We start from the raw sequence: 27,503 nt of genomic DNA, 5'->3' as shown, positions 1-27,503 counted from the left end.
TTAACTTTCCAGAAGCAGATGAGGCTGGTGAAGACATCATAGCAACGAAATAAGTCCAAAATAGCAAGAGATAACACGGGATAAACACCGGTCAGCAAAGCTACAAGGGAAAGAATGGCTAGATGGCGCCACGCGGTGGCGGAGTGGCTCCTGTTTACAGTACAGTAAGAGCGTTGCCTTAATAACGGCTCTCCTATATTCTTGCCACTTTCCCCTTGAAGTGAAAACGCTATTAGGGGTGTAGATAGCTATGCGATGTGTCAAGAATACGTCCTCTGATATTATGCGATATCCCTTTTTAAAAAATCTTTAAGGGATATTCACTCCAGGAGTTAGAATTCTGGATACCTTTGGTAAATTCTCTGGGATATATCACTGTAGTCAAATATAACCTAGGAAGCTACTAACGAAGGAACTTCCATCAGGACGATATGGCCTGAGCCCAAAAATACATTTTAAATCACCCGGTAGATAAGATTTTCTCAGGCCTAGCCTACTAGTGACTGTTGACATTATGCAACTAGGAAATTTTATGCTCAACACGTCCATTACAAAGAAAACTTGTTTAATGATGATTTTGCTTTACTGATGGAGTTGTTACTCCTTAACCTTGTCGCTAATGGGGGAGTACTTGTATCCGTGTAGGAGCAAGGGAAAATTAAAAATTTTTACGGGTGTCAGTTAAACCGGGCTTCTGGAGAGGAAGCAATATGAACATCATGGGAGGTTCATAGAATAAATCAAAATCTCAAAAAGTCCTACGAATATTTGCAACTCAATGCTAGCATCAAATCACAGGTCAAAAAAATTCTTATCATTTTGATAAAAAAAATATTGTACTTATAACCTAATAAACAATCATGATACTTAAAAACTGCAATGGCAAATTCTTATATTTTCAATAAAAGAAACAAAATACTGTACTAAAATAATATCTGTATTTCACAATTCTCACATGCCTTCTGTTAACTATATGTCTTAAGCTTACATATACTATATTTCCCAATCTATATAAGTACGATGGTCAGCTTACAACCATATTTTCTTATTGAAATTGCTGTTTCCATATGACTAATCTAATCAACTAGGGTAACATCATCATCTTTACTTCTACTAAACAAGCTTAAAACATTTCTTCACTTGTCCAGCACTCTTTTTCAGTTCCCTAGAGCATTATTTCATGGTCATTAACTTTTTACTTTTTAGCACTAGAGAAGTTACCATCTTCTCTAGTCCTTTTCAATCCTTTTCGTTTATTTACTGATATGCTGGATTCTGCAATTGCAAGCAAATCAGCTGATGTACTATTGTCATATGTGACATGCTTACGTAAATCTTCTTTTGTTTTTTTCACAGATTTACCTTTATTTTCTGTTGCACTAAAGACATCTGTTGAAAAATTAAATGCACTAATTTCCCCATCACTTTGCTTTTTTTTTTCTTTTTACTTTCTTTCGATAACAACTCTATCAACTTTTATAGCTCTTTTGGTTGATTTATTAGCTTTCTCTGATATTATAGATTTCACTGCTGCTCCAAAATTGCCCAATTCATTTATACCTCTATCCCCATCTTCAACACTTGAATGTTTTTTCTTTTCCAGCATTAAATCCTTTTTCTTTTCAACATTACAGTTATCATCATAGCTTGCCCATCTTACCACTGTTGCCTTCATGTTTCCAGAAGTATTGAATTCCACTTCCCTCTCTATATTATTTACAGTATTCTTAATAGCCTTTTCATTTAAAGCTGTTGTTTCAGATTGATGTAATAACCTTTTCTTTCTCTTCACAATTTTCACTTTTCCCCCTTCTCCCCCTTCTTTCAACACATTTCTACTTATACAGTTATCAGTATTGTTGACAGATTCTTCACTTACAGCTATAGCCTTTGACTGACCTGAGAGCTTTTTTTTTTCTTCCCCATTTTCCCATCTTTTATGACTTTTCTGACTATACCATTAACAGTATTTTCAACTGGCGTCTGACTTTCAACTATAGTCTCAATCTGATCTAAAACTTTTTTTTTTTCCTTCCCAACTTTATCTTTCTTCCCTTCTTTCAATACAGTTCTACATATATCATTAACAGTACCTTTAGCAGACTCTTCACTTATAGCTATAGCCTTAGGCTGATCTAAATCTTCTTCTTTTTCTTCCCTTCTTTCAATACTATTCCATCTATATCATTAACAGTCCCTTTAGCAGATTCTCCGCTTATAGTAATAGACTGAGTCTGATCTAAAAGCTTTTTCTTTTTCTTCCCTTCTTTCAATACTATTCCATCTATATCATTAACAGTCCCTTCAGCAGATTCTCCGCTTATAGTAATAGACTGAGTCTGATCTAAAAGCTTTTTCTTTTTCTTCCCTTCTTTCAATACTATTCTATCTATATCATTAACAGTCCCTTCAGCAGATTCTCCGCTTATAGTAATAGACTGAGTCTGATCTAAAAGCTTTTTCTTTTTCTTCCCTTCTTTCAATACTATTCCATCTATATCATTAACAGTCCCTTCAGCAGATTCTCCACTTATAGTAATAGACTGAGTCTGATCTAAAAGCTTTTTCTTTTTCTTCCCTTCTTTCAATACTATTCTATCTATATCATTAACAGTCCCTTCAGCAGATTCTCCGCTTATAGTAATAGACTGAGTCTGATCTAAAAGCTTTTTCTTTTTCTTCCTTTCTTTCAATACTATTCCATCTATATCATTAACAGTCCCTTCAGCAGATTCTCCGCTTATAGTAATAGACTGAGTCTGATCTAAAAGCTTTTTCTTTTTCTTCCTTTCTTTCAATACTATTCCATCTATATCATTAACAGTCCCTTCAGCAGATTCTCCGCTTATAGTAATAGACTGAGTCTGATCTAAAAGCTTTTTCTTTTTCTTCCTTTCTTTCAATACTATTCCATCTATATCATTAACAGTCCCTTCAGCAGATTCTCCGTTTATAGTAATAGACTGAGTCTGATCTAAAAGCTTTCTCTTTTTCTTCCCTTCTTTCAATACTATTCCATCTATATCATTAACAGTCCCTTCAGCAGATTCTCCGTTTATAGTAATAGACTGAGTCTGATCTAAAAGCTTTTTCTTTTTCTTCCCTTCTTTCAATACTATTCTATCTATATCATTAACAGTCCCTTCAGCAGATTCTCCGCTTATAGTAATAGACTGAGTCTGATCTAAAAGCTTTTTCTTTTTCTTCCTTTCTTTCAATACTATTCCATCTATATCATTAACAGTCCCTTCAGCAGATTCTCCGCTTGTAGTAATAGACCGAGTCTGATCTAAAAGCTTTTTCTTTTTCTTCCTTTCTTTCAATACTATTCCATCTATATCATTAACAGTCCCTTCAGCAGATTCTCCACTTATAGTAATAGACTGAGTCTGATCTAAAAGCTTTTTCTTTTTCTTCCCTTCTTTCAATACTATTCTATCTATATCATTAACAGTCCCTTCAGCAGATTCTCCGCTTATAATAATAGACTGAGTCTGATCTAAAAGCTTTCTCTTTTTCTTCCCTTCTTTCAATACTATTCCATCTATATCATTAACAGTCCCTTCAGCAGATTCTCCACTTATAGTAATAGACTGAGTCTGATCTAAAAGCTTTTTCCTTTTCTTCCCTTCTTTCAATACTATTCTATCTATATCATTAACAGTCCCTTCAGCAGATTCTCCGCTTATAGTAATAGACTGAGTCTGATCTAAAAGCTTTTTCTTTTTCTTCCTTTCTTTCAATACTATTCCATCTATATCATTAACAGTCCCTTCAGCAGATTCTCCGCTTGTAGTAATAGACTGAGTCTGATCTAAAAGCTTTTTCTTTTTCTTCCCTTCTTTCAATACTATTCCATCTATATCATTAACAGTCCCTTCAGCAGATTCTCCGCTTGTAGTAATAGACTGAGTCTGATCTAAAAGCTTTTTCTTTTTCTTCCCTTCTTTCAATACTATTCTATCTATATCATTAACAGTCCCTTCAGCAGATTCTCCGCTTGTAGTAATAGACTGAGTCTGATCTAAAAGCTTTTTCTTTTTCTTCCCTTCTTTCAATACTATTCTATCTATATCATTAACAGTCCCTTCAGCAGATTCTCCGCTTATAGTAATAGACTGAGTCTGATCTAAAATCTTTCTCTTTTTCTTCCCTTCTTTCAATACTATTCCATCTATATCATTAACAGTCCCTTCAGCAGATTCTCCACTTATAGTAATAGACGGAGTATGATCTATAAGCTTTTTCTTTTTCTTCACAATTTTCCCCTGATTCCCATCTTTCAATATAATTCTACCTATATCACTTACAGCTAAAGTCCCACACTGATCTAAAAGCTTTTTCTTTTTCTTCACAACTTTATCTTTCTTCCCTTCTTTCAACACTCTTCTGTCTATATCATTAGCAGTATTCTCAACTGGCTTTTCATCTATAGCTATAGACTCAGACAGATCTAAAATCTTTTTCTTCTTCCCAATTTTCCTTTTTTTCCCATCTTTCAACTCACTTCTTTCTACATCATTAACAGTATTCTTAGCGGACCCTTCACCTAAAGTTAACGTCTCAGACTGATCCAAAAGTATTTTCTTTTTCTTTACATTTTTCCCTTTTATCCCAACTGCCTTCTTAGAAATTTTGCTTACAATAACCCTTTTCTTCTTTTGCTTAATTTTCTTTACTTTATTTTCAGTTGTCACTGATTCAACAACTTCCCCAAGATCATCCGATTTCATCAAGGAATCAACACCACTTGATATTGAAGACATGTCTATGCCCTTTGTGTTCATATTGGACTTAAAGCTACTTAATATACACTCAGTTGCATCTTTATCTTTAATGTCAGAAAAAATGTCAAGAAGACTTAAAATCTCTTTTTCCTTCTCAAAATCTCTAATTTTTTGCTTTCCTTGAAGTTCAGAACAACTCATACTGTTTTTGGAATTATTAATTTCTGGTACAGATACAGTTTCACTAACAGATAATGATGCCTTGTCCTTCACTATGATAACTGAATCTTGTAATTCATTATTCAAAGAATGATCAAAGTCACCATTTTCAGTCTTAAAATTGAACATGCCAATCATATCTTCTGAATCCTTAAAAATATCCAGTATCCCCAACTCGATCTCTCCTGAAGTGCTGCTTCTGAAAAAATAAAATTTTAATGTTTTAAGTTACCTTTCAATGAAAATAGGGTAGGAAAAGTATATGCCTCTAGATTATAACTTACTTCTGTCAATATAATCAAATTCTATCAAAGCCCTAGAGGCCACAACTTAGTATTCTCTGATTCTTACTAGCATTTGGTAGTTTTAAGATGACAAAATACACAATAAAATATTTCTGCATTTTTAATAATAATCTAAAGTAGAATAAACTTCATACTAGATTAACCCAGTCCAATCACAAGAAATAACATACTAGTAAACAATCCCATGTAATGTTAACACTTTTGAAAGTCAACATACTATCATGAAATGCATGATTTGCCTTGTTAACAACAGAATCAAAGTGACACCAGAGTAAAAAAAATGCTATCAGCATGACCCTTCTTGGTGATAAAATACAAGAATTAAGAGCGGCTAGTTTGAAATCCATAAAGAACTAGCTTTTCTTTGATGCTAAGCTGATGCGAAGCTTTATGCTCAGAAGCATAAGGCAAATAAATATTGGGTAAATATTGAAATAATAATTCTTCATATGAAAAATTCCCTTACTTAAGCTGTTTATTGTACAGTATATCAATTTCATCTTAGTTTACAAAATCCTTGCCTGAGATATTGTCATCAAATGATTGAACCCAGCTTCTAAGTAAAAATTCTCAAGTCTTGTAAGGCTGGTATGAATTATTTGTTTTTATATAATCCCATCAATGCCATTGATATCATGTCATAAAAAATTGCAGAAACATCCCAATGCCTTGTCTAACAATTTGCATCTACCATTTTCAAAGGAAAAACTTATCAACTGAGATGTGCAGCACTGTTTCAGAACAAGTATTGAAAACATATAGCATAGTTACCTCAAATTACTTACACAGGACAAAGAAAGAGAATGGGATGTCTTAACATAAGGGAGACAGAGAAACATCTTCTATTGTCACTTTTACCAAAAAATTAAATTAAGCACTTACAATAAATAAGGGATGATGCCCTATCATTTCATAGTAGCCAAGTGCTGTAACCATTCAATCTGCTTCAATCCTGATACAGTATCATTACACTTTGCTGGGTGCCTGACAGAAAATTATTTCTTGTACTCAACGTGACAATCCGTAGCTCAATCTTGGGTGCCTTGGGGCTAGGTTACAAATTGTGAACCTAACAATAGGTCAATAAGAATGTTGATTTTGTACTTCACCAAGACCTTTAGCATCATTGGGGCTGGCATGTGTTCATGAAAAGAAGCTCAAGAAAAATTTTGCAAGATGCCTCCTAAGCAACTACTACTGTTGCTTCTTCCTTTCAAGGAGTGTTTGATAAAGAGAAAAGGAGGGGAAATGAGGAGTTGGTAGAGGGAAAAAAATGAGAGCAAACTCACTCTTCTCCCTTTGCCAACAGCTCTTCTTGCTACCAGTAGTAGTTCAGCAGTTCCTACTGATCAGGAAAAGTTTGTTAATACGAATACAAGGAAATAACCCCAGTCAAACAGCCTTCGCAGGTATTCATATTTTGCTTGGGCATGAGATCTAACATTTCTCAGATTGTAATAAGAGCAAGGAGTAGTCTCAATCTCATTCTGGAAATGACTCCAAAGAGGTCATTTTAAATGCAGCAGCTTTCAACACTCAGATGGATACTTGTCTGAATACCTGTGAAATGAAGGCCTCCATGCACTACAAATCCCTCAAATGAATGAAGTCTTCCTCTCTGAAGACTGAGTATGGGGTAAAATTTCCAACTGAACGTGGCCTGACAAGTACCAGTTCGACTGAGGAGTAAAGACTTTTGCATCGAGCCTGCAAAAACTTATGAACCAATGGGAGAGGACTGAAGAAGCTTGTACAAGACTTATAGCAGAAAAATTCAGGATTTTTCCAACTCTGTCAAATATCAAGAAATGGAACATAGAAAATAGGTAAGGAATGGATTTGGATGGAAGAGGGAGGAAATGTGTAAGGCAAAGCATCTCCCTTCCATCATCAGGGGGTATATCTCTGCATTACTCCCCACTCTTCCTTCTGACACCCCTCTACAACTAAGCCTAGGAGGTGCAAGAACAGATTGAGTAGTGATGATTGCTGGGATTTGGAGAAGGTCAGGACCTCCCTAAAAATAGAGCCAGTAGTGTGGCTGTGGTCTCCCTCAAAAGACCAGGATTCTTGAGTCCTTTAATCTTAGATAGTGCCATAGCTTCTATACAGTACTGTGGTCTTCAACTATCTTGGGTTAAGATTTCTCAGGCTTAATGGTACACACAAGCATGCTATTCTATAAGCATTCTATTCCTCTTGGTATTTTTAAAGTGTGTTGGGCAGGCTTCATGCCTGGTAGTTTATCATGAGGTTGCATTTTCCTTATCTGTTTCTTTACCTTCCTCATGGTATTCCATTTTCAAAAGTCTTGTTAGGGTCCTTCACTCAGTTGAAGAGGCTATCCTGGAGGGTAATGATCCTTGCTTGGTGTTGACTCTACCATGTTGACCAATTTTATCCTACATTTTGTCTTTTTGTCTATCAGTTGCTATATATAGTTGTGTACATGTTCTTTTCTCATTACTGTATAGGTAATTTTGTTTTTTATGATGAGATTTTATTTTCATTACTTTTTAATTCTTATTCTGTCTGGAGAAAACTCAGGAATGTCCTAGACTTAACTAGTGTTATCAAGTGTATTGCAATATTCATGAAAAATGTTATTTTCATTAGTAAAATAAATTTTTGAATATACTTACCCGATAATCATGTAGCTGTCAACTCTGTTGCCGACAGAAATCTACGGTCGGGATACGCCAGCGATCGCTATCCAGGTGGGGGTGAACACCACAGCGCCATCTGTGGTCAGGTACTCCAGTACTTCTTGTCAACACCACCTCAATTTTTTCCTCGGTCCACTGGTTCTCTATGGGGAGGAAGGGTGGGTCAATTAAATCATGATTATCGGGTAAGTATATTCAAAAATTTATTTTACTAATGAAAATAACATTTTTCAATATTAATCTTACCCGATAATCATGTAGCTGATTCACACCCAGGGTGGTGGGTGGAGACAAGCATACATGTTAACAAAGAAGCTAAGTATCCCGTATTTTATTTTATTAGTTATTCAAAAATAACATAAAATAAATAAGTACCTGGTAAGGAAGACGACTTGAACCATTACTCTGCCTTTATTAAGTACGTCTTCCTTACTGAGCGTAGCGGTCCTCTTAGGATGCTGAACGACTCTTAGGTGCTGAAGTATAAAGGGCTGCAACCCATACTAAAGGACCTCATCACAACCTTTAACCTCGGCGCTTCTCAAGAAAGAATTGACCACCCGCCAAATCAACAAGGATGTGGAAGGCTTCTTAGCCGACCGTACAACCCATAAAAAGTATTCAAGAGAAAGGTTAAAAAGGTTATGGGATTATGGGAATGTAGTGGCTGAGCCCCCGCCTACTACTGCATTCGTTGCTACGAATGGTCCCAGGGTGTAGCAGTTCCCGTAAAGAGACTGGACATCTTTGAGATAGAATGATGCGAACACTGACTTGCTTCTCCAATAGGTTGCATCCATAACACTCTGCAGAGAACGGTTCTGTTTGAGGGCCACTGAAGTAGCCACAGCTCTCACTTCATGTGTCCTTACCTTCAGCAAAGCAAGGTCTTCTTCCTTCAGATGAGAATGTGCTTCCCTAATCAGGAGCCTGAATAGGTAAGAAACCGAGTTCTTAGACCTTGGAAGAGAAGGCTTCTTGATAGCACACCATAAGGCTTCTGATTGTCCTCGTAAAGGTTATGACCTTTTTAGATAGTACCTAAGAGCTCTAACTGGGCAAAGTACTCTCTCCAGTTCGTCCCCCACCAAGTTGGACAGGTTTGGGATCTCGAACGACTTAGGCCAAGGACGTGAAGGAAGCTCGTTTTAGCAAAAAACCGAGCTGCAAGGAACATGTAGCCGTTTCAGATGTGAAAACTATGTTCCTGCTGAAGGCGTGGATCTCACTTACTCTTTTAGCTGTTGTCAAGCACACGAGGAAAAGAGTTTTTAATGTGAGGTCCTTAAAAGAGGCTGATTGGAGAGGTTCAAATCTCGATGACATAAGGAACCTTAGGACCACGTCTAGATTCCAGCCTGGAGTGGACGACCGACGTTCCTTTGAGGTCTCAAAAGACCTAAGGAGGTCCTGTAGATCTTTGTTGGTGGAAAGACCCAAGCCTCTGTGGCGGAAAACCGCTGCCAACATACTTCTGTAACCCTTAATCGTAGGAGCTGAAAGGGATCTTACGTTCCTTAGATGTAACAGGAAGTCAGCAATCTGGGTTACAGTGGTACTGGATGAGGGAACTGCATTGGCCTTGTACCAGCTTCGGAAGACTTCCCCTTAGACTGATAGACTCTGAGAGTGGATGTCCTCCTTGCTCTGGCAATCGCTCTGGCTGCCTCCTTCGAAAAGCCCCTAGCTCTTGAGTCTTTCGAAAGTCTGAAGGCAGTCAGACGAAGAGCGTGGAGGTTTGGATGTACCTTCTTTACGTGAGGTAGACGTAGAAGGTCCACTCCTAGAGGAAGAGTCCTGGGAATGTCGATCAGCCATTGCAGTACCTCTATGAACCATTCTCTCGCGGGCCAGAGCGGAGCCAACCAACGTCAGCCGTGTCCCTTTGCGAGAGGCGAACTTCTGAAGTACCCTGTTGGCAATCTTGAACGGCGGGAATGCATACAGGTCGAGATGGGACCAATCCAGCAGAAAAGCATCCACGTGAACTGCTGCTGGGTCTGGAATCGGAGAACAATACAACGGGAGTCTCTAGGTTATCGAGGTAGCGAACAGATCTATGGTTGGCTGACCCCACAGGGCCCAAAGTCTGCTGCAAACATTCTTGTGAAGGGTCCACTCTGTGGGGATGACCTGACCCTTCCGGCTAAGGCGATCTGCCATGACATTCATATCGCCCTGAATGAACCTCGTTACCAGCGTGAGCTTTCGATCTTTTAACCAGATGAGGAGGTCCCTTGCGATCTAGAACAACTTCCACGAATGAGTCCCTCCCTGCTTGGAGATGTAAGCCAAGGCTGTGGTGTTGTCAGAGTCCACCTCCACCACCTTGTTAAGCTGGAGGGACTTGAAGTTTATCAAGGCCAGATGAACCGCCAACAGCTCCTTGCAATAGATGTGAAGTGTCCTTAGCTCCTGATTCCATGTTCCCAAGCATTCCTGTCCGTCCAAAATCGCACCCCAGCCCGTGTCTGAAGCGTCAGAGAAGAGACGGCGGTCGGGTTTCTGAACAGCCAAAGGTAGACTTCCTTGAGAAGAAAGCTGTTCTTTCACCACGTGAGAGAAGACCTCCTCTCTTCGGAAACAGGAACTGAGATCGTCTCTAGCGTCATGTCCTTTATCCAGTGAGCCGCTAGATGATACTGAAGGGGGCGGAGGTGGCGTCCCCCTAACTCGATGAACAGGGCCAGCGATGAAAGTGTCCCTGTTAGACTCATCCACTACCTGACTGAGCATCGGTTCCTTCTCAGCATGCTCTGGATGCAATCTAGGGCTTAATAGATCCTTGGGGCCGACGGAAAAGCCCGAAAAGCTCGACTCTGAAGATCCATACCCAGGTAGACAATGGTCTGGGATGGGACGAGCTGGGACTCCTCAAAATTGACCAGGAGGCCCAGTTCCTAGGTCAGATCCATAGTCCATCTGAGAATCTCCAGACAGCGACGACTTGTGGGAGCTCTTAAAAGCTAGTCGTCTGACGGAGCCGGACACAAGATCATGGTACTGCTGCACAGTCTGTGAACTGTCAACCATGGGGAAGCGAGGAAGTACCGCGACAACCCGAAGCTGTCTAGACTGTCTGGGTCGTACAGACAACTCCTTATCGGGTTGCTGAGGTTGCCGCACTGCGTCACAACAAGTCACTTCTGCTGGTTGTTGAACGTCTTCCCAGTGACACACTGACTCCGTAAACAAAAAATCCTCTAACAAGGACTAAGCTTGGACTACATGTCTTGCAACAAAGCTCAAGGTCTATGGGAGCAGGTGTGGTAACAGACGGGGTTAGCGACTGAAGTGGAACCATTACCCTCGCTGGAAGCATGTTATGCTTAAATAAAAGTCCATAGGAGGCTAAGCAGCTAAAGGCTCCTCTCCAAATGACAGAGTCCTCAAGGGAATATCAGAAGGAGGGAGAATAGCACTTTCTCATCTACAGGAACCATATCCGAGAAAAGCTAAGTTCTCTCAGTGAGGGTTTCACTGGTGCAAAAGCAGCAGACTAGAAGGCAACATTATGAAACTGCTTGACAGTCTAGTGAGTTGGCAACAACCAAAGATGTGTGACTGAGGAGCATGCGGTAAGGTATGCAGAGCATGCTGTATGTAGAGCATGCTGTAAGGTAAGCAGAGCATGTTGCATGGCGTGCGGCTTATGCTGCATGGGATGAGGCTCATGCTGCATGGTATGAGGCTCATGCTGCATGGGATGAGGCTCATGCTGCAAGGGATGAGGCTCATGCCGCATGCGTTGAGGAGGATGCCGCATAGTATGAGGCTCCTGCCTCATGGGTTGAGGCGGTTGCCGCATAGCATGAGGCTCCTGCCTCATGGTTTGAGGAGGATGCCGCATAGCATGAGGCTCCTCATAGCATGAGACTCCTGCCTCATGGGTTGAGGAGGATGCCGCATAGTATGAGGCTCCTGCCTCATGGGTTGAGGAGGATGCCGCATAGCATGAGGCTCCTGCCTCATGGTTTGAGGAGGATGCCGCATAGCATGAGGCTCCTGTGAGGTTCCTGCCTCAAGAGTTGCGTCTGCCTCAAGGGTTGAGGAGGTAGCTGCGCAGAGAGAGGCTCATGCTGTGAAGAATGCGGTTGCTGCATGCGTTGAGGCAGCTGCCTCATAGCATGAGGTTCCTGCCTCAAGAGTTGCGTCTGCCTCAAGAGTTGAGGCTCTTGCCTCAAGAGTTGAGGTTCTTGCCTCAAGAGTTGAGGTTCTTGCCTCAAGAGTTGAGGCTCTTGCCTCAAGAGTTGAGGTTCTTGCCTCAAGAGTTGAGGTTCTTGCCTCAAGAGTTGAGGCTCTTGCCTCAAGAGTTGAGGTTCTTGCCTCAAGAGTTGAGGCTCTTGCCTCAAGAGTTGAGGTTCTTGCCTCAAGAGTTGAGGTGGCTGCCGCAAGAGTTGAGGTTCTTGCCTCAAGAGTTGAGGTGCTTGCCTCGAGAGTTGAGGTTCTCGCCTCAAGAGTTGAGGTTCTTGCCTCAAGAGTTGAGGTGGCTGCCGCAAGAGTTGAGGTTGCTGCCTCAAGGATGGTGGATGCAAAGCATAAGGCTCCTGCCTCAAGTGTTGAGGAGGTTGCCGCATAGCAAGAGGCTCCTGCCTCAAGGAAAGTGGAGGTTGCTGCACAGCGCTGGTATCTGGCAACTCCCAAAGCGGCAGCTCACGCATGGAGGCAGGTTGAGGAACCTCAACATCATACGTCTGGCAGGGTGGACTGCGCAGAGGTGGAGGAGCGCTCGCAGGAGGAGGTGTGCTAACCTTCTCTGCCTGAAACTCCTGCATCAACACCGCAAGCTGAGACTGCATTGTCTGCAGCATAGACCACTAGAGTTAAAGAAAGACAACAACAAACGGAGCTACTGTCCGTTGAGACTGAGGGTCTAAAACAGCTGGTGCGGCAACAGACAGAGTTACTGCCTGTTGCGATACCACCTTGCCTCTCTGGGAGGTGTGTAGTTGTCGTACTGCAGCAAGTCCGAACTGACCCAGTGCTAATGGCACCACCTAGGAGTTGGACTTGCGCGGAAGGGACCGACTTGCACTTAAAATCTGCAAGATTTGGTCCATGGTTTCTGCGAGAAACCTCTTCCGCAGACGAGGAATAAAAGGGCTCTCTCGTCTTTGTGTGGGTGGGGTGATCACGTCGGCAACGTGTGTAGATACACCCGAAACCACGGAGGGAAACGTCTGTTCGTCGATCAAGGCCTGCTGAACCCATAAGTCCTTCGACATTACTTCTCCCCTGGGCTTGGGAGCTTGTAAGAGGTCCCAGACTAGGCGAACAACTGGCACGAACAGACGAACCCTCGAACGCAACACTGTAACACTTTGCGCTTATCACTTTATCACTTTTGATTTTCTGTTTGCACTTATTTCACTGAACTCGAAACTTTAAGTGGTTTGTACCTGAAACACGCAATTCTATCCTTCATTAAAAGTTAGTAATTGCGAAAACAGTATTACAATGTAACAGAAAAACATAATGAAAGATAAATAATTCAGTGGCTGGAAAAGAGACTAAACACTAGATCAAATAAACTACGTTTAAAATCTCTCACCGCATAAAGCTTGAGAACAAGAATAAAACTCTAGAAACGTTTACCTTCTTCCCCTAAAGAGACTAGGGAGAAGAGCAAAAACGATAACAACGTTACCCGCTTGAACGAAACGTTTATCCTCCTCTCTCTCCCTCCGTCTCTATCTCTCTCTCTCTCTCTCTCTCTTGACTTAGAACCTGAGAGAAGAGCCCAATTATATATATCGTTAAAACATATTATTGTTAAAGGAAAAAAACTGAAAGATTTCCCAAATAAAAAGTTCCTTTATTAGAATTAAAACCATTTAAGCTAAGAAAGAATGAACAAAACGCTAGAATCGGTTTACTCTTACTGCAACGTGACACCGTGAATGCTCTCTCTCTATCGTAACGATAGAGCGCAAGTTGAACGTTCTGAACGTCAACAACTGCAGAGACAAAACAAAACGTTAGTTCAACTTTGAAAACAGTACGAGACTATCAAAGAAATTCTTTCAAAAACATTAAAATAGCATAATATGTTAACAGGTAAAAACAAAATGACGGGCTCAATGTAAATTAACTTCGGTTCCAAGAAAAGACCGCCTACTATTAGGAAAGGTCGAATATAAACAAATATAAAAATTAATTTTAATAAGTTTATAATAAAAGGAAGTTAATCGAAGAGGCCTATAAAAGGCGGAGAGATATAAAATAAATCTATAACTTTTGTTAAGCAAAATTAAGAAAGAGAGTCTATACTCTCTTCGACACCAACACTTCCGTCTAAGGGAAGGGTCGGCCATTTAAAAGTGAAAGAGAGTTCATACTCTCTTCGTCACCATAAATAATCAAATTAATTCCAAAAGCTAGTTAAGCTAATGATAAAACTTCCTGAATAGCGAAAGCTAAACTCTAGAGCAAATACATCACCAAATCGTGAGCCATAACTCCAGAATCAACAGCGTATCCATGTAGGTCTAGCCGGAGGCACGACAGAGGAAAAATTGAGATGGTGTTGACAAGAAGTACTGGAGTACCTGACCACAGATGGCGCTGTGGTGTTCACCCCCACCTGTATAGCAATCGCTGGCGTATCCCGACCGTAGATTTCTGTCGGCAACAGAGTTGACAGCTACATGATTATCGGGTAAGATTAATATTGAAAAACATAGCAATAATAGAAATCTTACAGATGCCTCAAGATAGTACTATATTCTATTACTAGTATTGAAAAGGTATTTGTGGAATAAATTATGAAATCTTACCTACTAGAAGTTGATCATAGCCAATAACAACATTGGACGAAAGTAATAATGCTTCTATAAATAATACTAAAGGGCGAAATCAATAACAACATTTGATGAAACAAATAATGCATCTATAAATAATATTTAAGGGAAAATGGCTTGATATAAATCTTGTTTAATAAAGAAACAAATATCACCTGGTACCTAATACCTGCAGTACTGAGTGCTATGATACTATTAATACAAGAAGTTTGGACACTGCATTTTGGCATAAACAATTGTCACCAAGTTTCTAGGCTCTCGATTCCAAAAGTGCTATTCAACATATTAGATATACTATATTTAGAATATCGCGCATAATTACGTACCTTGTTTTATCAACTTCCTTTTCATATCTAAAGAGATTTTTCAACTCTTGCACTAAAGATGTATTTTCACTCAAAGCAAATCTTGCAGTACCTTTCAAGCACTGGACAACTGGCATAACTTCTTCATAAAATAATGCTAGCTTTTGAGCAAAGATAAGAGTGAGCACCCTGTAAAAACAAGGAATAGAATTGTACAATACATAAAAGAAAAAGAAAAATAGACATTATATCTCAAACTACTGCAATTAACCCTTGTATCATAAAAAAATTTAATGGTGGTAATGAAACATAAACCTAAAATCTAACTGATACCTAATACTGTTATTCATTATACATTGGGGCAGCTAAAAATTGTAAAATAGGCAAAATCAACTCATAAGAACCCCAATGCTTTGAATTATTTTTTTTATAACATTTAAATCACAACCTTAAAAGCAAATGAGTTAGTAAAAGAAAAAAAGTCATAAATCCAAAGAATAAAAAGAACAAATGCTCATTGGATTGGGCATTATATATATTTCAACTTTATGCTAAATATGTTATACGCTCTACCATAAATTACTCGCCAAACATGTGTCAAAATATTTTTGCCCTACAATTACCTTGGCAAACTGGGCTAACACTTTCACCTGAAATTTCCTTTTGCAGTGCCGTGCATATACTTTTGTTTCTACTCAATGCATTGGCAACCTGAGACAATTAAATTCTTAATATTCACTTACCTTATTCGAGCTGCAGCTGCTAAAATTGGCATGGCGATCCAGTAGTCATGACCTGTCCTGATTTTTCCAATAAGAATTTTTCCTATTTCTTTGCACAGTTTTTCAACTGTGAGCAACAGCTTGAACACCCCAAGTATTTTGATCAACAAATATTCAAACAACTGGCGTGTAGGTAAACGAACAGCACTGTTGAAATCAAAGTAAAAGGATTAAAAATCAAAGAAAAAGGATTAAAGTGACAGACAAAGAGATTATAGACTATGCATGGATAAAATCATCTATCCTTCTTTGTTTATAGATTTTCAAGGCAATTCAAAATACCAACTGCTAGATCAATGTTTTATAGTTTTGTCCACTGTACTACAGTAACAATTACTTTGGCATCACAAGACATACAAAACCTTTACAAGAAATACAGTATGTGCTATGCAGTTCACATGTAAACTGCAAAGAACCACTGTGTTTACTAAATAAACATTTCTGGTACAGCTGCATTCTTGATATGCAACTCTCAAATAGCACAGGTAGTATAGGTAGTAGGTTGGCCAAGGCACCAGCCACTCCTTGCGATACTACCGCTAGAGTTATTGGGTTCTTTGACTGGCCAGATAGATTTACACTGGATCCCTTTACAGTTACGCCTCATTTTTTCTTTGCTACTTCATTGGTTATATATGACAGATCTATTTTAAAGTTGTTACTGTACTGATCTTAAGACATTTTATATTGTTATTCAATACTTCTTATAGTCTATTTAGTTTATTTATTTCCTTATTTCTTTTCCTCATTGGGCTATTTTGCCCTTGGAGTCTCGGCCTTATAGCACCCTGCTTTTCCACCTAGGGTTATAGCTTAGCATGTAATACTAATGATAATAAACTGGAAAATTACGACAACGCCAAACATTCTTATATTTATTTCCATCGCCAATAAACAACAATGTTTCAAACATCTGTGTTCATAGTTATGTTTCTAGGTAAAAGAAAGTACAAAAATATAGAGCAAGCTGTACATAAATATTGTAAACAAGTAAAACTGAGAATGGGAAAAGACATGTTCAGGCAATTTTCAACGGGAAACTTGAAATTTCTTGGTTAGGTTGTGGCTTTTTAGATTTTATAAAAATTGACTCAGATATTCTTATTTCATTTTCATATGAGCCTCTGTAAAATATTGAGAAGTTATCCAATGAGAACGAACACTTACAATCCATGTCACAAGGATCTCGTATGCTGGACTGAAAAGGTTTGACAAGGCTCTGCCTGTTCGGCTGCTAATTCCCTTGTGATCTTGGTAGCGTTCTAGAAAAAATGCATTTTTTCGTGGAGCCAATATAAGCTAATTGGCAATCTGGACAGTTAAACAAGTATACTACAATAGACTCAAAGGTCTTTTAAATCTTTTCTTTATGATTAGCAAAACTTTTTATTTTAAAATGATTATAGAATATTATATTCGGCCAATATTGTGGAAGATATTTGCTTGGGATTTCATTTATTTTGGTTTTAAAATATTTGCTTGTTTCATCATTAAAATATGGTATTTTGACAAAGAGTTCAAGTTTTTTTGGACCAAACTGTTTAGGCCGAGAACAAATTATATTGTTAAAAAATTTTCTAAGATTGCAATAAAAGGATTTTGACGAAGGAAAAATCTATTTCTGGGGAGAGACCTGTGATGCCCGGTGAAAAGTCCTTCTTTGTACTTTTTCTGATATAAATCTTCCAAATATACCAGAGAAAATTAAAAGCATGGAATGCAGAGGTTACAACCCTCGCGCGAGCACCTTGTTGGTGTCGTATATCTAACAAGGGCGTTTGTAAAACACTATTCACAGGCTGTCTTCCATTTAGATAATCCCTTCATCAAAGGGGGAGGGCCGTGACAGGCCCTAGAGAATACAGTTGGGTTACCCTACCGACACCTACCACTCGCGCTCACCAGGTCATCCTTCTGATTTGGAACTTGCAAACAAGTTGAGTTTTTTGGGCACAGTGTTTTTTCGAAGAGTTTCTCGTTATTTCAACATGACTGACGTTAAAAGATATTTCTTTATGAAAATCAAAGATATCCCAATAAGTGAAAAAAACTATATTGTAAGTGTGGACATACCTTCTTTATATACAAATGTACCAGATCAAGAAGCTATTAATATAATCCCGAATGTCATATATGAATATAACAAAAACTTCAGAGGTTTGAATAAAAATTATTTAAAAATGCTTTTAGATTTAACCGTTAATAACACCTAGTTTGTATTTAATGAAAATTACTAAATACAGAAGGAGGGTTTAGCAATGGGCTCACCTTTATCTGCAATCTAGCAAATATATTTCTCTGCTATCATGAAGGAAAACAGTTAAATAATTGCCCTTCTGATTTTAAACCAATTTACTACAAAAGATACATAGATGATACATTTGTAACATTAAAAAAGAAGGAAGATGCAGATTTTTTTTAAATTGTATGAATACGCAACATCAGAAAATAAAATTTCTCATAGAAAAAGAACAGGATAATCAAATTTCTTTAGATATTTTAATAAAAAAAAATCAAATAACGGATTTTGAGCAAAGCGAAAAATCTATTTTTGGGTGATATGGCCATGTTGTCCTGATGGAAGGTTCCTTTAGGCAGCTTTCTAAGGGATATTTAGCTATAATGATACTCCCAGAGAATTAACGATAGGTCTCCAGAATTCTAACTCAGGGGACGTAGCTTTTGATATGACACATGGCAATCTTCACCCCGAATAGATTTTACCCTATGAGGGGGAAGAGTGGCGAAAAGAAGGGGACCCGTTATTGAGGTACCCAGTGGATCCCCTCCCTATTCTACTACGGCGTCTTATTCCTTGTTGCATACCACCCAAAAATAGATTTTGCGCTTTGCTCAAAATCGGTTTTTTGGGCTCAGCCATGTCGTCCTGATGGAAGTTTACCAGAGAATTACTTGAAAGTACTATATCTGTGAGTTTGTATAAGTGCCTTTACTTTGAACGAGTTCCTTATATGGTCTCCTAGACCTTATGACATTACCATTATTTATCATACCCGATAATTTTGGAACTAACTTAGGGCTTCCTGCCCCCTGCAGGGAAATTGTCGACTTCGACTATAAGGCTTCAAAGTTTGTATTTCTGTTGGAAAAATAGGGAAACTTCTTGAGATTACCAGGTTGTTCTTTTAAAAAATTTACTGACAAGATTTTATTTTAGGAAAATAAAAGGCTCTGGACAATTTTATTCGTACTTCTAAGGGCGAAGAAGACGCAGATACATCATTTAGTTTTTTATTTTCATAGACAAAATATAAAAATTTGCAATGTATCACTGGAAAGAATCTATCCTGCATATTTGAACATCTTGGTATATATATATTGTATAACCTGTAAGGGAAGAATATACTGTACATTTATTAGTTCATTGGTAACTGCCACTCAATTTTGTGGAATTGAATTTATAACACTACCTGCCGCTACCACAAAGTGTTTTATGTCGTGCACTTGCTTCGCATAATGTTTATAGAAGACTCTGGATGATTTCCAACCCGTATATGAGCGGAGTCTATCAAAGTCCATGTGTTGAAAGAAGTACAACGAGGAAGCAACTTTTCTAGGATCGTGACCTGTGGGTGTACCGTCAGGATCCGCTCTGCGAATAAAGTAGGTGAGTTTTGCCCTTAGTTGTTTTAGGGATAGGTTCGATCCTGAGGTTTCGCCTCGGAAGAGCTGTCCCTCCTTGTAGTCTGAAGTTCTTCGAAGACAGACCTCAAGAAACTCTACAGGACATAGAGAGACAACTTCTTTCAGAGAGCAGATTCTCCAAGGACCCCACATTTTGGTGGACAGCTCGTTTTTGGCGAGAAAGGTAGGATCGGGAAAAAGGTTCAGTTCTCCCTCTTCTGTGAACTGAATATGGCCTTCGTTCCTGGATAAGACCACTATTTCACTAACTCTAGCCCGAGGCTATAGCAAACAGGAATATCACTTTTTGTGTTAGATCCTTTAAGGTACAATCCTCATTGGTCAAATTCGAAGCATAGTGCAAGACTTTGTCCAAAGACCATGATACGGGCTTCGGAGGGGTTACTGGTTTGAGTCTAGCGCATGCTTTCGGAATCTTATTGAAGATTTCACTTGAAAGGTCCACCTGAAAGGCACAAAGAAGAGGTCTAGTCAAAGCTGACTTCCACGCAGTAATTGTGGTGGAAGCTAGGCCTTGTTCATGAAGGTAGATGAAGAAGGAGAGGCAGAAATCTACTGAAATTTCTGTCGGTTTCATTGTTTTCACGAAGGAAACCCATTTCTTCCAAGACGATTCATATTGTCTTCTAGTTGACTTTGACTTGTATTCTTTTATAAAGTCGATGTTGTCTTTTGAGATCGCGAACCTTTTCTTGGCCACTAAGGCGAGAAAATCACGAGATGTAGGTTATTGATTCTCAAGCATGAAGCGTAGACAGTCGACTTCTGAACCAGTTGGGATAGAACTGGGTTCAGTGGAGGGAACAGCTTCAGTTTCAGTTTTAGAACTAGAGGGAACCAATTGCTTCTGGGCCATTTGGGGGCCACTACTGCTGCTGTTCCTCTGAAGGATCTAAGCTTGTTGAGGACCTTCAGCAGGAAGTTGGTTGGTGGGAACAGATAGATGTGATTCCATCTGTTCCAATCGAGAGACATGGCGTCTATCGCTTCTGCCCGAGGATCCTCGTAAGGGGCTACATATCGAGGTAGTTTCTTGTTGTTGCTCGTTGCGAAGAGGTCAATCTGCAGTTCCGTGAGTTTTTCCAAGATGAAGGAGAATGAGTCAGCGTCTAGGGGTCATTCTGTCTCTATCGGCTTTCGCATGGATAGAGCATCTGCCGTCACATTGCAGAACCCTTGCAGGTGAACTGCTGATAAGTGCCATCTCTTCTTCCTTGCCAGGCGGAAGATGGCTAACATCACGTGATTGATGTGAGGTGATCTCAAGCCTTGTCAGTTCAGACATTTCACTATTACCTCGCTGTCCAAGACCAGTCTGATGTGGGCTGATCTGCGAGGGGATAGTTTCTTCAACGTTAGGAAGACTGCCATAGCTTCCAGGATGTTGATGTGAAAGGTTTTGAACTGGTGCGAACATTTCCCCTGCACTTTTCTTTGATGGGAATGGCCTCCCCATCCTTCCGGTGAGGCATCTGTGTGAATTACCACTGAAGGTTAAGGTGGTTGTAAGGGAATTGTTATTGTCAGGCTCTTGACTGTTGACCATGGCCCTAGGAGCATCCACAGTAGGGTCGGTGTCAATCTTTGTTGATCTCTTCGAGCGTTTGATGCGTATCTTCTCCAGACTCCTGATGCATCTTTTAGTTGTGCTTTTAGCACTGGGTCTGTCACTGCTGCGAACTGGAGAGAGCCCAGTACTCTTTCCTGTTGGCGTCTTGAAATTTTCTTGAGCTTCAGTAGTCTATTGACAGATCCCGCTATCTCTCTCCTCTTCTTCGGTGAAATGGAGAGACAATGTGACTGCAAGTTCCAATGGATTCCTAACCATTGAAACTCCTGAGCTGGAGAAAGGCGAGACTTCTTGTGGTTGATCTTGAAGCCTAGGTGTTCTAGGAACTGAATCACCTTTGTGGCTGCCTGCAGACAAGCTGTCTTGGATGCTGCCCACACCCGCCAGTCATCCAGGTATGCTGCTACCTGAATGCCTTCTAAGCGCAGCTGTTGGACGACTGTATCCGCAAATTTTGTGAATATCCTTGGGGCTATGTTTAGCCCGAAGGGCATGGCTGTGAAGGCATATTTTGGCTTCTGTAGCCTGAATCCTAGGTAGGAGGAGAGGGGGCGGCTGACTGGTAGGTGCCAATAAGCATCCGCCAGGTCTATCGAGACTGTGTACACCCCTTTCGGTAACAGGGTCCTTATGTGTTGCAGGGTAAGCATCCGGAACTTGTTGTTCTCGATGAACTTGTTGAGTAGAAACAAGTCTAGAATGACTCTGAGTTTGTCCGAGTCCTTCTTGGGAACACAAAACAGCCTTCCCTGGAATTTGATGAATTTAGTTTTCCTTATTACCTTTTTGTTGAAGAGTTTTGAGGTATATTCTTCCAATAAGTGGGTGGAGTGTTGGAAGAATTGAGGAAAAGGGGGTGGAATTTTGTTCCATTTCCAACCGAGTCCATTCTTGATTAGGCTGTGGGCCCAGGGATCGAAGGTCCAACGATCCGGAAAGTGGAAGAGTCTTCCTCCTACCTGGAGCATATCATTGCTGAGATGTTCCAGAGGATTTACTTCCTTGACCACGTCCTCCTCTACCCCTTGAGGGGTTCCTTGAGGAACCTCTTCTTGAGCCTCTACCTCTGCGGCAAAAGGTAGTTGTGTGCCTCTCAAAGCCTGGATTGAACACCGGCGATTGAGCTACCAGCCGCTGGGGCACCATCTGGAAGGTGGTTTGCGGTTGAGCTACCATTTGGGGCACTGTGGTCATGGTCATGGTTGGATGCTGTGCAGGCCTTCGTGGCTTCTTTGTCTTCCTGTTTTTCGGTTGGGGACCAGCATCTGAGGATGATTTCCTCTTGGAAGACATGACCCACTTCTGGAGAAGGTTCCTATTCTCCGTGGCGGCTTTTGCGATGACCTGAACCACTTCTTTTGGGATGAGGTCCTTGCCCCAGATACATGAAGTGATCAGCTTCCTGGGCTCGTGTTTGACCGTTGCTGCGGCAAACACATGATCTCTACAGGCCCTCCTGGACCTGACGAAAGCATACATGTCCTTGACTAGGGTACCCATGTGAGTCTTGGCTAGGATCATGTACATATCTGGGGTATTGGAAAGTCCTGTACACATTTCCATACAGTTCTGAAGAGACAAAGAAGCAGCTAGTCTCTCTTTTGTCTCCTGTTTCCTTCTCAAAAGATGCTCTGGCAGTTTTGGAAGGTTCTCATTGAACTGTTGACCTGCTATCTCCGGATCCAGTTTAGAGACTGAGAAGGTTAGATGAACCTCGTTCCATTCCTTCTTGCAGGTAGGCATGGCTAGAGATAATGGTCTGCATTCCTCTAGCACTGGGCACGGTTTGCCCGCGTCAACTGCTTTCAACACACAGTTGAGAGCTTTGACCGAAAAGGGGAAAGCTCTGGAGGAAGGAGTAATGAAGGTAGGATGCTTCTTGCTCAAAGCTGAAACCTTGGAGTTGGTGTAACCGGCTTTCTTTAGGGTCTTGGACAAGAGAGCCTGTGCCTTGTCATGCTCAAAGATCATGACCTCCTTTGGTTCCGTCTCCTCACGAGATGCTGATTCATCCCGGAGTCTCACATAACAATCTGGGTATGCCGATAGGTTAGGCCAGAATTGGATATCTTCAATGGGTTTGGCCTTCAACTTCTCAGAGATGTACAGCTTCCCATCCATCACGGGCATATGCTCCGTATACCTCCAGGGGTTGGTTTCGGAGTATTGAGGTAAGTCAGAGACCTTAATAGGCTTATGAGAGCCTTTGAAAGCGCCCGGGCGTTTCACTTCTCTTACATCCATCTTCGTTTCTTTCAGATCTTGCCTAATCTCCTGTTGTTCCTTGCAAAATGCTTCCATCATCTGCTGAAGTTGGCCTAGGAGTGCCTCTCTCCTGGCTATCAGCAGCTCAAGATGGGGAGTTGGGGCTGAAGAAGTTGACGGCACAGGTTGATATTCCGTCACAGAAAACTTAGGGTCTTCAGTTATCGTAGATACGGATCCTTCTTCCTCCGTGGGTGGTTGAGCCACCTCTTCTTCGGGATCTTGCAGAAGGTCCTTTTCGGTGTCGGAAGACACCTCCGACATCCGTTCCTGGTGCATGTCATTGCCTTCAAGTGCCTTATTAATGTCCGCCTCTATCGTCAACTGGATGAAGGGAGGATCGACCTGTATGTGGGGCACAACCGCGTCGGATTGGGCCTTAGGGAACAGAAGGCATCTCATAGCTTCATTAAAGGTTTAAAGGTCACTCATGAATGGCAGAGGCAAGGGACAGTGACATTGCCCTAGCACTCAGGACAATGCCCCAGAGACTGACCATATATTATATGATCAGCGCCCAAACCTCCTCTCCACCCAAGCTAGGACCAGGGAGGGCCAGGCAGTGGCTGCTGATGACTCAGCTGATAGACCTATAGGCTCCCCCAAACCCCCCAACCTTAGCTCACAAGGATGGTAAGGTTGCAGACACTAATGGCACTAACGAGTCTGAGCGGGACTCGAACCCCCGACTGGCAAACACCAAGCAGAGACGTTACCAATCAGACCACAGCAATCAGGTAAGGTCCCGGAGAGTTCTTTTGGAACCCTCTTACCCACCTCCGAAAAGTTTTTCTGGCTGTATCCCTTGACTCCGTAGTCTCAGGGATATCTTTACCAAATCCCTCGGTCATCAGAGCCGAGCAGACGGAGCAACCCTTCGGCTCCCAATGCCTCAGGGTTTCAGTTGCGATGGAGCAGGGGGCATGAGACCTGCACATCGTGTGCCCACAAAAGTCCTTACTCTTGTGGTTGCAGAACATGACTGCACACTTAACCTTAGGCTCCTCCTGTAAGGAAAGAAAGAATGAAATGAGTATAGGGTTATTTATATCATTGATATAAACACACATGCTTAACAATAGTATTACTTATTATTATTTATAATAGCTTAGGATAGTAAGCTAGAAAAGAAGTAGGGAAGAGACATATCTGTGTTTCCTCTCCAGGCAATTGCTGTGACCTCTTACAATATTAATATTTTTAATTTCCTTATTAGGGAAAATACAGAGTGGAATAACTCTCGTACGTAGAGCCGGAGTCGGTGAATATTTACACTAACTCCACCACTTGTAGAATATTAATACTGAATGGTAATAATTGGTGTCCTGATGATCTAGGATTCATCAGGATGTTGAAAGAATACCTCACCTCAACATTTTAATTGGTCTCAACAATAGACGGTGAAAGGATGCACAGAGTATGTTGGAAATTTATACTACTGTATCATTATATACTGTAGTTTTCTAACTGCTCTATTGTTATACTGCAGGAATACTGGCTACTGTATTGTCTTATACTGTACTTTTACAGCCCAGTAGTATATACCGGGTTAGGCTAGTACCTGACGGCACTAGCTGATAGGGAGAAAGAAAGAATGGGAAGATGGACTCCCGTATTATTATAGTTTAGTACAATAATTGGGAGTATAGGGACTACTGCCTTCTACAGCCTTCTTTCCAGAATGAGAATTCAAATGGAAGGGGAGGAATGCATTGATTCTAGCTTCCATCCAGCCACAAATTCTGTTGCCGGCTGTACTGCCAGTTACAAGGTTTGTGGGTAGAAGAATTCTCAACAGTATAATGGGTTTCCCACCGGCAGCCGTCAGGGCTGCCTCAACCTTTCCCGGCTTCTGTTAGGGAGTTGGTCGAGGCGGCAACCTAACCGCCGTTTGTAGGAACCCGGCCGGCAACCCAGTCTGCCCGCCAAGCGGGGATGATTGTAGAATACCGGTCAAAGGACATTTGTGATACCTAGGCCGGCACTAAAGGACAGAAGGGGGAGGGAAAGGGCAAGGGTCTTACATCTTACAGAGGGGAAAGGTGGCGGCAAGTATGCCTCCTACTTTCGGCTGTAAATCAAGGAAGCTTAGCTTCCTATACCGGCGGCGTCATGGGCGGCAGGGGAATAATGATTCCCTAGCCTGTGACCTTGCCGGATATAAGACATGTCTTCTAGTCCACAAGGGAGAAAGGTGGCAGCAATTATACTGCCCACTTTCGGTTGTAAATTAGGGAAGCCTAGCTTCCTTTACCAAGAACGCTGTAGCCGGCAGAGCAACTAATATTTCTCTGTCGATAACGTTGTCGGCTACAAGACAATACACCCTGAGTTACTGTCATATTTCAAGGCCGGGGTACTCTCCGGCAAAAAAGATCGACGGTAAAACACTATCCAAGTCAAGCCGGAGTTAACTATTCGTTGGCGATGACGGAAGATAGGGTTGTCGCCTGGGATGGCGGCACTCAGGAGGGAAGAAGGGTTTATCCTCTTTTCTCTAAAAGAGAAGCATATCGAATCATACCATAATTCTAGGGGATATATATATCCCCGTCCGAATTAACAGAAACGATACTAGAGGTTGAATGGGGGATTAACGTTACTAAAGTATAGTAAAACGGGTTAGGCTAGTCTAACTCGAGTGGGGATCTCGGCTACGAGTGATACCACTGAGGCCCTAGCGTATACGAGAAACGTTTTATTCGGAAGAGGAAATATTATATGTATAATGCTATCTTCACTAGTATAATTTTGCCTAGCTAGTTTGAAAATTCTTTATAGCTAAATACCGGGAACATCGCACAACTAACTAAATAAAGCATTTATGGCGTGCGACAGCGGTCTTCAAATGGCCGCCTCCGGGGATGGCTGTGCTCCACTTAACACACCTAAATTATGTTAATTTAACTGTAAGAAGGGAGCTAAAAATCATACACAGGAAAGATTAAATACTCAACTTTCCAGAGGATGAAGATGCTGGAGATTGCATGATAATATTCCTTGAAAACAGTAACACCACCGAGAGAAACGTGGGAGAGCACCGTGCTTAAATGCTACGTTCAAAGGAATAAGGCGCCGTAGTAGTACAGGGAGGGGATCCACCGGGTACCTTGATAACGACTCCTCTTCATTTCGCCACTCTTCCCCCTCAAAGAGTAAAATCTATTCGGGGTGAAGATTGCCATGTGTCGTAACAAAAAATACGTCCCCTGATATTATGCAATATCCTTAAAGTTATATTAAGGATACTTGCGCCAGGAGTTAGAATTCTGGAGATCTATGGTTAATTCTCTGGGAGTATCACTGTAGCTAAATATCCCTTGGAAAGCTGCCTAAAGGATCCTTCCATCAGGACGACATGGCTGAGCCCAAAAAACAGTATAGACACAAGTATCTACAGAAAACCCTCTCACACAGGTCTCGGGGTTAATTTTTTGAATAGATGCTATGATAATTTCAAGAGAAACACATTTACCACATTGTTCTACCGAGTATTTAGACTAACATCATCTTTTGAAAATTTTCATAAAGAAATGTGCTTTCTAGAATTCTTTTCCAACAATGGGTTCCACCCAAAATCTTTTATCACAACTTAGAACATTTCTTAATACAGTGATACCTCGGTACTCGACCATAATCCGTTCGAGATCCGTGTTCGACCTCCGATTTGTTCGAGTACCGAATTTTTTTTCCCCATAAGAAATAATGGTATATATTCTATTCCGTTCCCAAGCACTCGAACAGGCCCAAAATATTAATAAAACGTGTACCTAAACAACAATAATTATCTAAATGTGTATGAAATTGGTCAGAAAATCCTATAAAACAATTTTAAACCATTTACTGTACTAAAATAAAACAATTTTAAACCATTTTCTGTACTGTAGTGAACATACCTTTGAGCAGCGGTTCGATGGCATACAGGGATGGATGTGGAGAGGATGGAAGGGGGAGGTTACTGCTTGGAAGGAGAGTCCCCTTCCATGATGTGGCGGGGTAGTTCTCCTTCAGGAGTTGTTTCTCTCTCCAATGAAAGGGTGGGCAGATCTATTTCAGGGGTTTCTTCTCTTCTTTGTCTCTTCTTTGGAGGAGAAACAGGCTTTGATGTAGCAGCTTTCTTTTCTTTTGTGAAAAACTGGTCTATTGTTAATTGTTTCTTCCTCCTCTGCAGTATTCTTCGAAAATGATACATGACACT

General features: G+C 40.8%; 1 protein-coding gene across 1 annotated transcript in view; it reads right to left on the bottom strand.

Annotated features, from left to right (window-relative positions):
• Positions 1 to 919: 919 nt before the first annotated feature.
• The window catches only part of LOC137651487 (repetitive organellar protein-like), an 89,916-nt gene continuing 63,332 nt past the window's right edge, over positions 920 to 27,503 (bottom strand). The window contains exons 5-8 of the mRNA XM_068384711.1: positions 15,766 to 15,951; positions 15,044 to 15,211; positions 2,137 to 5,145; positions 920 to 1,952 (exon numbers count right to left, since the gene is read on the bottom strand). Of these exons, the coding sequence (XP_068240812.1) occupies positions 1,445 to 1,952; positions 2,137 to 5,145; positions 15,044 to 15,211; positions 15,766 to 15,951 (3,871 nt within the window). The 3' untranslated portion in view covers positions 920 to 1,444. The remainder of the gene's footprint in view (positions 1,953 to 2,136; positions 5,146 to 15,043; positions 15,212 to 15,765; positions 15,952 to 27,503) is intronic.

The sequence above is a fragment of the Palaemon carinicauda genome, chromosome 13, assembly GCF_036898095.1.
Source record: "Palaemon carinicauda isolate YSFRI2023 chromosome 13, ASM3689809v2, whole genome shotgun sequence".
Classification (NCBI taxonomy): Eukaryota; Metazoa; Arthropoda; class Malacostraca; order Decapoda; family Palaemonidae; genus Palaemon; species Palaemon carinicauda.
Note: the sequence above shows the minus strand (reverse complement) of the source record. Positions and strands in the feature narration are given on the sequence as shown.